Source organism: Erpetoichthys calabaricus, chromosome 1, assembly GCF_900747795.2.
Source record: "Erpetoichthys calabaricus chromosome 1, fErpCal1.3, whole genome shotgun sequence".
In the NCBI taxonomy this organism is placed as follows: domain Eukaryota; kingdom Metazoa; phylum Chordata; class Cladistia; order Polypteriformes; family Polypteridae; genus Erpetoichthys; species Erpetoichthys calabaricus.
Window position 1 is genome coordinate 57,890,549 of NC_041394.2, and position 14,404 is coordinate 57,904,952.

General features: G+C 35.2%; 1 protein-coding gene across 3 annotated transcripts in view; it reads right to left on the minus strand.

Annotated features, from left to right (window-relative positions):
* Positions 1-1,830: 1,830 nt before the first annotated feature.
* Positions 1,831-14,404, minus strand: part of vars1 (valyl-tRNA synthetase 1) — a 74,886-nt gene continuing 62,312 nt past the window's right edge. For all 3 annotated transcript variants that reach the window (XM_051934589.1, XM_051934595.1, XM_028800264.2), the window contains 9 exons: positions 12,827-12,895; positions 9,156-9,234; positions 7,780-7,907; positions 6,052-6,207; positions 5,686-5,892; positions 5,376-5,487; positions 3,606-3,778; positions 3,044-3,193; positions 1,831-2,037 (listed from right to left, as the gene is read on the minus strand). In XM_051934589.1, coding sequence (XP_051790549.1) covers positions 1,969-2,037; positions 3,044-3,193; positions 3,606-3,778; positions 5,376-5,487; positions 5,686-5,892; positions 6,052-6,207; positions 7,780-7,907; positions 9,156-9,234; positions 12,827-12,895 — 1,143 coding nt within the window. In that variant the 3' untranslated portion in view covers positions 1,831-1,968. The remainder of the gene's footprint in view (positions 2,038-3,043; positions 3,194-3,605; positions 3,779-5,375; positions 5,488-5,685; positions 5,893-6,051; positions 6,208-7,779; positions 7,908-9,155; positions 9,235-12,826; positions 12,896-14,404) is intronic.

The following is a 14,404-nucleotide window of genomic DNA, read 5'->3' on the forward strand; positions in this document are numbered from 1 at the left end:
ATTCATTTTTGAATGTATGATTTTGGTTACAAAGCTTGACAAAAAAACACAGTGCAACACTACTGTAGATATTCTGCAAAGAAAAGCCAAGCTGATTGAATGTGTGTGAACCTCTTATATTTCATTGAGGTAAATTTTAATACAGATTCAGTTTTAATAAAAGTGTATTCGTAGATTCTATATAAACAAGATAAAAAAAAAATATTTTGTATGGTAAAATAACTGAAGTTCAAGGTTCATTAACTCAGTCATCAAAAAAAATGTAAGCTGGTTTTAACATAATTGGGTACAAACTCAGCCAATCAAACAGGTAATTACTAGGACAAAATCCGATGGCCCTCTGCTATAAAAGGTGAACATCTGTAGGTTAGTGTAACACTCTTCGATCATTGTGCTTAATCAGTCTTAATTAGATGGAAATGTTTTAAGAATTCATTATTCTGCTGGGAGATAAATGGTCCCATATACAGCATGAGTGTTGTGGGTATTACTAGAGGAGAAGGTCCTTTGAAATTATTCCAGATAACACTCAGAAAACTCATTTTATATACAAAAATTTTAGGACATCATGCAAAGATCCCATTTACCTAATGTGGCAGTTAGAGTTAAGTTTCCTAACTCAACAATTGGATGCAATGGTATTCATTTTAGGGCAGCTTGGAGAAAACCCTGCTTGGGCTCATATTACAATAATACAGAAGTCCACTTGGATTAACATACATTTTTTAACAAGAGTTTAAAGTTCAACTTTTTGGCAAAAAAAAAAAAAAAAAATCAGGTAAAAGGCAAACCTTTCCCTCACCAGGTATGACAATAGAATTCTCTTTATGGCAGTAGAATTACATCTGTAGCTGCTTTTCTGTGGCCATGGTCCATGAAAACAAATTAGTCCTCCATGGGATTAACTAAAGATTCATATATATAAAAAAAAAAAAGTAAGTTCCTGCCATAGCTGTGCAGTACTATACACTGGCTTTAGTACATGAGCTGATATTTTAAAATCAATTTGTAGGAACTATATGTAAAATGAATAAATAGTAAGCATTCTTTCTAATACAATTTCATGTAAAAACATAACATTTCAGTAACTGTAAAATGGTTCCCAATTTATCAGTTGCATCTCTGCATGAAAGGTCTAGTCTTAGTAGCAGGAAGAGGAAATTCACTCGTGTGATGACAAGTTTGGGTTGACCTGCATTTTCTTGTTGAAGTGGGAAAAAGTTTACATCTCACTGATGAAAACCTGAAACAGAAAGCCTCATTCATACAAGTTGGAATAAAATCCAGCACACTTGCAAAGTGTGCAAGGCAATGTCTGTAGTTTAAAATTGTTAAATGGTGTAAACAACCCTGAAAACTGAACATGTTTAAACAAAATCAAAACGATAAAGGAAAAACTTTGTAGTGCAACACAATGGAGTGTGGAAAGACCAGAAGGCAATGCAACTTCTGGTCTGCACTATACTGGACAAACACCCCAAGAAATCCCACAAATGGATTATTGTTCTATTTCCAAACCTTCATTCATTCATTCACTCACATTTATTCTTAAGGTGTGTTGTAAAGACAAAAATTGAAATGTAATACCAAGTAAAGACAGAAACAAATTGTGGATGACTAGAGCAATGGGCTGTTCCAGGTAGGTTTCTCTTTGGCTTTACTTTTTACAAGAATTTCTTGCATACTGAAGATTTTACGGATCATTGGTGCAGCTGATGGATATTTACTCTGAATATTCAGACTCTTCAGTCGGAACAATGATGACTGGATTAATTTATTGCTTTACTGATGGTGTAGTATCTTCACAGAAGACAACTCAAGGAAAACAAGTATATTAAACGGTTTATTTTTGTACTTCTTGAGCTCTTAATTTTACAGCTACTGATATTGGTCATCTCCTATGCACATTGTGCTTCCAACATTTTGAGGCTTAAAGAACAGTCATTTTGATGTTTGTACTAGGTCATTTCAGATCATCCTTTTGAAGTTTTCAGTGGCTTCTTCTACCTTTCTCAATTCAGTCTCACACTGTTTCAGCTGAAACAAAATAAAAGAATTTAGTATAAACAACCTGAACAACATCCGAGCAAATGTTAAGTCATTTGTATTAATATTTAGAGATCTGGATTTTTTGATTATACTTGACTTTGTACCTTACTTTATATTAATCAAAGATATACAGTCATGTGCTGGTATAGGGTCACCGGAGTTTGGGCGATTCGTATTTATGGTAGAGTTTAATAGGAAAATGATTGAGCAACAACATTCTAGAAAGAGTCAAAACCACCCACAATAATAAATCTTTCATTATTATTATTTCACAGGGTCTCATATGTTTTCTGACTCTTGGAGGGCCCGTTAAGGTTTGTTATCTTCAGTGCTGCTCCACATGGCTAATTCTTATGCATTCGGCCCACACTGCCTTCCTTACACCAGTGTTTCTCAACCTTTACGGACATATTGCACAGCGCTCCCTATAGCTTAGGCAACCCACCATGACTTACTCGCTAACCAAATATGGCAAATTGCAACATATTGGCAGCAGCCTGGGTTGGCACCCAGTGTTTAAGAACACTGGCTAAATTAACCTACCATAACCCTCTCATGAACTGGCAACTGTAACCTGCAACCCATCGTTGGTGTGATCCAGTGGTTAGGAAACACCGCTTTATATTGACCCAGTATACACCCACTGAGACATGAAGATTGGTTTGTGCTACACTGTAATGGCAGTTAAAGGTTGCCTACCTGTGAAACATGCCAGAGCCTCAATTACAATAACCTGTACACTTTGTGACCCACATATGACCAAATAGATGGTCCTACATGGAGCCATAAGTTGGCACATGACTGTATTAATATGTCCTGGTTGCTTATTCCATGTGGATAAAAAAACTCTTAACAGACATGCATCTACAACAATCTAAAACAATCAAACGGTACACTTCATATTTTGGACTTTTAATTTATCACAACCTGTCAAAAGCTGCTTTTTATTTTGTCAGGTACATTAAACTGAAAACACAGAAAGAAGAAGTTCCACCTTTTCGGAGTCCCCTTCCTGCACTTTCTGAGGTACTTTTTCTCTGTAGTCTGCTTTGGATGTTCTCTCATGTAGCTTCTCAATTTGTTTTAGCAGTTCACTTTTCTTTGTTGTTAATTTGGAGATCTCCTTTTCAGCATCGATTAACCCCTGGGTGTGTAGTAAATTGGTTTAAATGAAAACTCATTGGCTTCATTAACATCAACAAGCCCCAGAAAACTAAAGGATTTGACTCTCCCAAGACCTTTGCACATATGGCTTAAAAATGGTTGGGAAAAAGGGCAAACTGTCTTGTTGTTAACATATATAGTACTGGTAAAAAAACACACTAAATCTAATTTGTTTTGTCTACATCATTTAAATTTTTAGTCATTAATAATCTTAAGCTGAGTGAGGTAATAAACATGTTCTGAAGCCCCATAATATGAGTGAACTATACAGAGTACCCTAGGAGTTTGCGCATATAAAATAGGACCACAAACCTTAACACTATTTGGAACACTTGAGTCTCAAAGTCAACAACTGAGCCCAACTGGTGTGGGGTAGATCACTGTTGGCTTACCTTAAGCAGCAAGTTTACTGTACACTTGTCAGATGCTATAGCGACGGCACAGCCAGCAGGGGGTTCTCCATCTTTGAATGCCGATACCGTATTTGAGGAGGAGAGAGTCTGAATACAGGAAATGAACTGCGTCACAACAGCAACGGTTTCCGAGTCCAGACACTGCAAATAACCTATTAAAAGTGAAGACAGTGCACATTTTAGTCAGCTCATAAATACATTTAACAATGCACAGTATACACAGTCTTAATTTATTCTGATTAACTGTACAAACTGTCAAGAAGGCAGCAGATCTTTAATACACCGGGGACGGATCAGGGTTCATAACAAGAATCAATGCAGTATTAATTCTGTATTTATACGTAATTCATTCTTTATATGTTCTAATGTTTGTTTGTGGTAAATACTACAATATGATAAGTGTTGGTCAAGAAAACATGCAACAATCCATTATATCTAAAGTAACATCTCTGTTGATTTTTCATCAGGTAATTAATTCATTGCAAACACCGAATACAAGCAGGTATTTTCAAATACAACATAATTATGTTGGGCTCTCATCCGTTATCCAGTTCAGGGTGACGAGGAGGTGCTGAAGTATCCATTTATGTGCTTCAGTATATAATGTTATACATTTCACAGTGCTAGTGTATCAGTACTGACAGTGTGTACTTTTAGTTCACTCATTTATTTACTGGATGGCACCTCAAACATATTAAAGAACTTGTTGTGACAAATACAGCAATAATTACACAATCAATCCATTTTTATACCTTCTGTGCATTCCTGATGTGTGTTGATACTGTACTACACAAAAAAGCTTCTCCAACAATCTAAAACAGTCATTTCCTCCTTCAGATTTCAGATAAGATGGTTTTATACCTGTTTAATTTAGTAACTCCTAAATATTGCATGATACATGCTCTTTGCCCAATTTGTGTAAATTTGTTTACTGCTTATTTCAACATATTTTTCAAAACATTGAACGCACCGAGAACAGAAATTCTATCTGGTCAGTAAAAAAAAAAAAAGATGAGAAATCTTTGCTTGCCTGGTGCTTTTCACAAAATGGCACCTTAATGTCATGTATGGCATAGTTTTGCCAGTAGCACCAATTGAAGAGCAAAGCTTTCTCTGGATTTTATGATGATACCATTAACTCATGATACCAGCAACAGCAAGACAAGTATACCAATGGAAAGGAAAGGAAAGTTGACAAAATACGTTTAGACAGATTATTGCACCTTGTGCCTTTTTTATATCACAGTGAAACTCTGCAGTCATTTTCTTAGTTACATGCTTGAGCTACATTCGTCTCTTTTATCCCCCACATATAAAATGCATCTATGCCACTGTTTTCTCTCAGATGTTCCCCTCTCTCTCAACAAAACTCCAGTGATCCGTCTAATCATTTTTATGTCAATCCAGTCTCTCCTGGAATCATGTTCAATGTCTTGCTCATATATAAAGCCATCAGACAACTTGAATGATGCTTTTCCTTGTAACAGAAGCCAGAATAAGGAATAGTCTGTAGCAGCTTTATCTGGCATGTGTCACTCTTGGATCCCCCATAATCATTATTTATGAAGCTTCAATAGTCGACTTTCACCATTACAACTACTTCTATAATAATTAACGTACTGGCAGCATAATAATCAATATGCATTTCAAAATGACAGAAATATTTATTAGTTATACAGGAAGCAGGTAATTATTAAAAAAGTAAGCTTTTCTTAATCACAAGAATAAATGCATTTAATGTACACTCACAGTCTGCTTTGGTCTTTGTAAGATTATAATCTGCCCGCAATGAACGAATCGTTTTAATGACTGTCATGATGAATTCCATGTTTCGATCTATGTCATCATTCCTCCAGCAGAACTTAAAAGCAAAAATAAATTACACATTTGTAAATATATCTGGAATGTATGGAAGAACATAAAGATGTTATTGTGATAGACTTGACTAGATTATGAAATACTTGTAAAACTTGCAAACGGCGATTCAATACATTATTCCTATTTGTCTCCACTTTTGGATATTTTCAGTATGGTTATAGTTCACTTTTTTCAAAATTACCTCAGCAGAATCGGGGTAGGGAGTCACACAAATACTGGGAGGTGCTTGCTCTGATCTTCTAGGTAATCTCTGGAAAAGTTCTTCAGTCACAAATGGCATAAATGGACTTAGCAAGCGAAGACCACCATCCAAACATGTGTACAAGGTATTTCTAGAGATTAATATTGCTCTGGCATCATTACTATTGAAGACTGGTTTTAAGCATTCCTAAAGAAAGGAAGACAATAAATGAGAAGTTCAAACTTTGCCACCATACACAAAATAAAGCAGCAATTAAGATTACTAATAAGAACATTGCAGGCTGATGATTTTAAGGAACATGGATGTGGGTTCTTGAAACAAGTGATTGAAACATTTAAAACTTACCAAATACACATCACAAAGTTCATATAACCAGAAATTGTAAATAGCAGTAGTAATAGCAGGAAAATCATAAGTCTGAAATCCAGCGTTGCACAACACCACAGCATGGGAAAGACGAGACAAAATCCAAGAGTCTATCAGACTCTCTTGACCAGTTATCTATAGGGGTCAAAAAACAGAACAAAACTTGATACTTGTACAAATACGTTAATGTATCGAAATGGGAATATCTAATGATTATCAGGATATCAGATACTGTATATGTGCATATTAAAAAATAACTACATTATTGTACATTTAGCTAATGCTTTCATCCAAGGTGACTTGCTGTCAGAATACGTTACAATGGTTTACTGATAAATTTTTTACAGCTTAAGCTCAGGCAGTTTAAGTGACTTGATCAAGTGCAATTGAAAACAATTTCCTCACTAGTCAGATTAACTACATAAACAAAAGTAAAAAATAAACATCAGTTTCAATTTAAATAAAATCTTAAACAATAAACTTTCACCTAATTAATTTTATATCTAATGTAAAACCTAAGGAAATTAAAGTCATAGAACATATGACTTACATATGTGACTTACACATATATTTAAAGCTATTTTCCATGTCAAGGTCTGTTTTTTTACTATGTGTAAAAAATACTACATTTTGCTACATATTTACTTTAACCCCTGTGTGGGACCTTTTTGTGCTTTACATAAATAATCCACAGACATTTTCCAAAACCCAGTGACCTAAACATTGTAATATTAGGGTTTTAGTGGACTAATGATGGGTGCAACTAATGTAAAAAGTTTTGGCTTAAAGGTGAAAAAAATGAGGAAATTAATACTTTTGGTCTAGTCAATGTAATGACAAAATAGATGGGAGAAAATATCACTACACTGGAAAGTTGAAAATATTTTAAAGTTAAAATTAACACCCAATCAGAAAATATCACTACACTGGAAAGTTGAAAATATTTTAAAAGTTAAAATTAACACCCACTCAGTATTCTGAAAATCTTAGTAAAATGCTACAACATAACAAAACTGCAGGATTAATTCATGTTGCATATTCTCCCTTTCTTAAAAAAATGATATCTGTAGGATTTATGGCTTTCCTTAAAAGCACACAGAGTATATTAGCTTAATTGCAATTCTAAATTAACTCACTGTGACAGAATGTGTTCTCTGCAGTTTCTTACCTTGTGCTGGACACTGCCTGTATAGTGGCAATTGGATCACATAATGGATGGATCAAATGGAAATTTATAATATCAAGTAAAGATCTTATATTTTCTTGTCAATTAGCTATAATGTCAAATAGTGAATCTTTTCACATATTAACTCTGCTCCATGAGTCAGTGCTTTTATATTCTTTTTAAAACCTATCAGGGGAGTGTACTACAGGCAGACATTGGTGCTGCAGGACTAAAATAGGGTTCAGCAAGGCACTGAAATGAACTAGAAATGATTAAGGAGAAATCATAATTGCACACCAAGTATTACTCAAAACAAATCCCCAAAAAATTAAATGCCAGCAAAAGGGTCACTGGGTCCAATCTATGAAGGTCAGCTTAATTGTGACTTCTTTGTCATCCTATCTTCCCTACAGAAGTTAATGTATGTTATATGTTAACATATGTTAACTATTTTTGGGTTTAGCTTTTTTCTTGATTTATTTTTGAAATCCTCTTGAATTCTAAACCATACTAGGCAAAGTAAAAGACTGTAATATTCATACCTGGAACTGAGACTCTGGTTTAAAATGGTCCCCAAGACCTCGAATGGCAAACTTTGTAGCATTCCATAATTTATTACAGAAGTGTCGGTAGCCAAGAATACGGTTAACATCCAAATTGATGTCACGACCTGAATGAACGGATTTAAAGCAGAAACTTAAAGATGATAAACAAATTAGTCAGTTATTAACATACCTATACATTAAAAGCAAATAATCTAAATATGTATGAAAGCCCCAGTTTATAATGAACTGGCCCAAACACCTACTCACTACTGTAAAACAATCATGTAAACAAAAATCTAATTAAAGATTGAGTTAACAAGCTAAAATAGGACACAATAATTTAGATACACAAACATATGAATACACAGAAAATGTATGTTCTAAGTTTGTGTTGAGTAGGAGAGATTGATGACAATAAGCCATTTAAGAAAATGAACTTCCCAAATTACTTTAAATATAAATATCTGTAGGTACAAATCACCCAACATTAGAGAGAATGAACCACCCTGAGGACCTTTAAATCATAACATTTTGATCATGAATAGAAACTGATGACCTGTGCCAGGCTAATACAATGGAGCACTTTAAAACACTGCTGAAAACACAATATTTTAACATGGCTTTTTCATAGCTTCATTTTAGTTTAATCCCAATGCTCTGTATATTCAATTAATTATCATTATTACTCATGGTGGCTCCAAAATCCATACTAACCCCTACTTTCTCTTCTGTTCTTTTTCCGGTTTTCTGTGGTGGCGATCTGCGCCACCACCACCTGATAAAAGCACCGTGATGTCCCTATATTGACGAATTAAAGGCCAGAGTTCACATGACCATCATCATCAAGTTCTTCCATGAGTGCCCTGAATACAATGAGGACTGATTGAGGTCATTTATGTTGGGTAGAATTACTAGAGGGGGCTGGGTGGTCTCGTGGCCTCGGAACCCCTGCAGATTTTATTTTTTTCCTCTAGCCATCTGGAGTTTTTTTTTTTGTTTGTTTTTTCTGTCCTCCCTGGCCATCGGACCTTACTTTTATTCTATGTTAATTAGTGCTCCCTAATTTTAATTCATCTTTATTTAGTCTTTTCTCTCTTTCTTCATCATGTAAAACACTTTGAGTTGCATTGTTTGTATGAAAATGTGGTATACAGATAAATGTTATTGTTGTCTGAATAGTCACTTCTCATCAAAGCCACTTATTTCATTTATATAGTAAAACACATATCAACACATTCACTAAAATTTCAGTGATATACATGTTTAGCTGTTGCAATTAAAAACCAACATTGGTGTGTAGTTATAGTGATTTATTTTCTAAATAAATAAAGTCAGTATTTAGTCTGAAAATATGCCTTAGCAAGCAGCAGTACCTTGACTGGTGTACGCACACAAAGCAAAACGTAAAGCATCAGTGCCACATTCAGGAATTCCATTTGGATAGTCAGACTTCTGCAAAGGATTGACATGGAAAAACATGTATTTCAATGTATAGTTACTCATCTTCAGCTGCACCAAAGTGAAGGATTAAACATAAAAGACATCAACGATTTTCCGTTAAAAAAGAATAATGAATCAGTATAATACGCTTCAAAATAATACATCAGAAAAAATACTGAATGAAAAATACTAAAAAAAATTGGGGTTCAGGAATATAATTAAATCAAATAAAATTATATTTTCTTCTTGTTAAACTGTACCCATAAATTAAATATGACATTTACATTACTAAAAATTGTGCAAGTTTGGCAGTATGAAGGTGGAAATACATGTTTGTAAGGTACACATTTTTAATGCAGCAAACATAATGAGAATCTTAATACATTAAGGAGAGTTTTAGGAAAATCGCTTTGATTTTTAATACAGCATACCCTTAACAAAGAAATGTGTTACTTCCAGGTACAGTATTTTTCAAGTGCTAACACTGCCATTTTTGGTAAACAATGTCTCATGAACTTTAAGAGTTTGAGCACAATGTGCTGATGTACTAAGTAAGACTTTGGCTTTCACATGATTATGTACAGTATTCCAATGCCACCACTGAACAATTAAAATAACCTTAACATTGGTAAGGGCATGTGTGTCTGTGCATATATAACTATTTTCTGAAGCTTAAGCAAGGAAGAAAACATACTCACACACACTTAATTATGCTCACTTACACTTGGTCAATTTAGAGCCACAAAATGTAGGTTTTTGAACAGTGTAAGGAAACTAGTCATCTTCATGTTCATATTTATTTTACTTGGGGGGCACATGCAAACTCCTCAACAACGAGTCACAGGGAATAAACACAAGTACCCATGTGCACTTTATGTCTAACAGGAACTGTCATGTGGCCAGTGCCTTATGTACAGCTCTCCTCTCTCCACATGAAGACAGAAGCTTGTTCCTTGTTCTTTGCCCAGAGAGTAAATCAAAACCATATCAGCCAGCTGAGCTCCATGCTGGTCTCATCGGATCACAAAGCCTTTTCCTATACTCTACACACTCATGTATTTTGGCAAACTCCAGATGTCCAGTCGGATGGATTTTTTTTTTTTTCCCCCTGTGCGTTGGCTTCTTTTGTGCAACCCAGCCATACAAGCCAGTATTGCGCAGTGCTCCTGATATGAATGATTGGGGGACTTTTTTCAAACAAGGAAAAATCACATTAAAAACTGACTTTTAGCTAAAATGCTTTTAGTTAAAAATATCACAGAGAACAAAATATCAGTGTAGGGTCAGTTACTCAGTAAAATTAGAGAACTGTGCCTATATTCAGTAAGCATCTCAGAGCAAGAAAACAGTCCCAACAGGCTTGCAAATCTCAGAGTGATGGAAATCTGGTCCTACTCTTAGGAGAAGGAGTAAAAGCATTTTATCAATTTTTCTAATTTAGGAAACTACTCCTAACTTCACCAGAATTTAGGATAGCATGTGAGCTGTCCTGATTCACTAGAAACTGCCAGAATATGGTCTTCAGGCAGAGATCGGCACACACATCTTGAGAAAGGAAAAATGTTTTGGAATGCTGTACAACAATGAATTCTTAAAAAGTTATAGATTTGATAGAGATTGAATAATATTTATAACAAACCTTGTACGTTGTGTAATATAGATCCATCTACATAGAGAAGCCATGTGCTGTTAGCTGAAATGGAAGTGCTGGTAGTAACATTACTTTTTTGGCCAATGGGTCAAATACAGTTTTGCAGTAGCAAGGATTTTGGTATATCACTTCAATAATTTCTCAAATTTTGCACAAACTTTGAATGGCCTTACAATGTGTCAGGTAATACACAGATTTATACATTTCCTCACGACTCCACTTAACGTATTGCAATGCTGCATTTTGGTAAATTGGTGCATACATAAAGATCATTGCCCCAAGTATGGATGAACACACAAATGTGAATCACAAGCGCGAACTCAGTATCAACAAACAAGTGGCCATGAATGCAAACTACATTGTAATAGCCAGAATATTTCCCTGAAGTTAAGAGATTGGAAGGGTTATTGACAGCAAAATGTCACACAGGTACATCGAGCTATGCATTCTATGAACCATTAGAACATTCACAGAAGATAAGGGGTAATGATGGAGAGGGATTCGGCATACAAATCTGGAGTGAACATGACTTAGAGCCGTGGCTAGTTTCAGTAATTATTATATTATGAGGGGTTTCCCATGGTCATAACAGCCAGAAGGAGATTCTTCTGAAAGTACAGCTATGAATCATTCATTGTTAAGTAAACATGTCTTTTATCTGGCTTTACCATCATTTGGGGTGTGCATCTCAGTGCTCATTGCAGTGTAATTTGTGATGCTGTAGCAAATTGTCAACAATTACATGAGGCTTAGAATAATATCTGCCTTCTTCCTCTCCTACTACTTTGAATATTATTATTTTTGTGGTGAATCTTTAAACCTTAGTATCAGAAGACTAGAAAATGTTATCATAAGGCCAAGTTGAGGAAGAGTTCCCGTAAAATCATGGCATCATTCATTTTCCATATGGCTTCCTACCCCTTGCTGGGAGTGGGATTAGGACTACTCGTGTCCTACACTGAGGTAGGACAGATTCTTATCCTTTTCAGACTTTTAGTGTAATTCCTAGAAGTAATTCTGAGACACTTGATAAATACAGGCACTGATCTGAAGATGTACAGATATTAAGCTCCACAGTATACAGAATGACTTAAATTTACATTCACTGGCCATCTATGAATCTAACGATGAATCACCATTGCCATTGTTTTCTGATGACACCTAAGAGCCCTGGATCTTAATACATTAATAAATTACAGGTTATTGTTGGTTTTAGCACTTAATATATGCTTTTGCACTTTTACTCCTAAAGTACAATCAGGGTCTGGCACATAATGATCATCACTACATAATAATAGTAATTGTGAAACACATTAAGTGGGTTTAATAGAGAATAAGGACAAGTTGACGGGAGGATAAAATGACACTCAATTATGCTTAACAGCAGGGGCAGAGCACTAATTTTATTTATTTAAACAAAAGCACATAATTTAATTCAAACAGTACAAATCATTCCATTATCATCAAGAGCCTATAAAAACTTTTTTCCATTTCCATATTTATTTACTGAAGCTAGTATAAGTAACAAATAAGTAAAAGGGTACAAAATTGAGCCGGCCAAAAATACAAAATTCAAAAAACGTCTTGACCCAGATATGGAAGGCAAAGGCCAAAGAATATTAATTCTGCAAGCATCGGGTGATTCTGTTTTGTGAATGCCTGCAAAATGCTCGTATTCAGCAATAGAACAGATACCTTTCTGAAATAATGTCTACAAGTAGCATTTTTTAAATTTTCTGTCACTCCTTTATCATTTGTCTTTAAATAAAAATGAGTTCAAATTACAGAAGTTACATTTTACTTCAGAATAAAATCCATATTGTATGCCACTCCTTTTTGTTATTCATGTCTCCAACAGCAGTGTCTTTTTTTCTCAGGCAATTGTTCTAAAAACACTTTACAGTGATTAAAAAAAAAACTAATTTACCACTATGTAAGGAAGAAAGAAATTACCTGTCCTTGTTTGGCACGTTCAGTTTCTGCTTGATCTAGGTTGCTGTCTGCAAGTTGAGCATGAAGGCCCTAAAATAGCCAAAAACAATTATTAAAAACTGATATTTTCAGAAACCATTGCAAATACTTTCCTAGTATAAATGTGTCAACTGGTCTGGCAAAGATTACAAAAATAAAACAAAAATAAAATTCTTCAATAAAACACAAAACTAAAATCCATTCGCACCTCTCCAACATCGTCTTTTGTCTTCTAAATGTGCAGATAAAAACAAGCTGCAAGCAGCCGGTTATTCCATCCCCCCACCGACTTAGAACATGCATGAACTTCTCCCAGCTCATGCCTTGATTGATTATCTGGGAGTGAAGAGGAGTTTTAGAGTGGAAATAATAGATCGTTATTTGGAACACACGCATTTCATGTGTTCCGTTTCTACAGTAATCTGTGTAAACACATTTTTAAAACAGAAACGTTTTTCATATTCTACTAGTAAATGACAAAATGTAGGCATAAACTATATAATGTATGAAGCCTGAAGTCCAAATATCAAAGAAACACTTTCACGAAAGGTACAAATATAACAGAATAAGTGCGCTTTTATTCAAAAATATAACTGCAGAAAAAAAAAAAAAGCCGCCTTAGTGTGCGACATTGACACTCATATACTATGCCTGCCGCCGTGGCGCAACAGTATCACTTGCTGACTGGGAATCAAATGGTCACAAGTTCGATCCTGTACGACTCCTTTTTGAGAAGTGAACTTCTCTTATTTTTACTATTTTAGAATAAAAAGATACATTTGATTTCAGTCTGAAACAGCTGGTGTAATTTATGATAGTTGTAAAGGTTAGCTTTGTTTTTGTTTTGTTTTATATCCACTTTTCATTCTCTCAGTTGCGTTCAGGATCCTTTCCTACCCCATCTGACACTGCTGTTTTCACATAAAGACGCGCTATAGCTCTGCAGTGTATCACGATACATACGACCGCGTGTTTTTTTCCCCCCAATCTTGCCAGTCCCCACATGTTGCTGTTTGCTGTTTCTTTTGTACTCCAAGACATGCAGAGGAAAGCATAGTAAAGAGCAGTAACTTCAGTGCTATATGCAATTATCAGACACTCCCCATCTGACACTGCTGTTTTCACATAAAGACGCGCTATAGCTCACCCAAGGAGTGCCCTTCCTACATTTACGACATGTGTACTTGTTGCAGTATACACACCTCTCTGTGCTATGGTTCCTATTACACTGAACACGCACCTGTAATTTGCAGCTCTATTCATTATCTCAAAACACCACTCACATTCACAGTAATTCCCAGTTATATTCACCACTCACACCCACAACCATGCAGATCTGATTCCACATCAGAGAATTTCCAGTTCCAGCATAAATACAGACCCAATCCGACGCTGTTCGTTTTCAAATAGTATTGCATTTAGTGTGATGATGTTTTCACATATATCGTCTTTCTTTCAGGTGTGTAATAGAAACCACAGCATAGAGAGAAGTGTGTACATTGTAACAGGTACACACGTTGTAAATGTAGGAAAGACGATCCTTGCGTGTGTGTGTGTGTG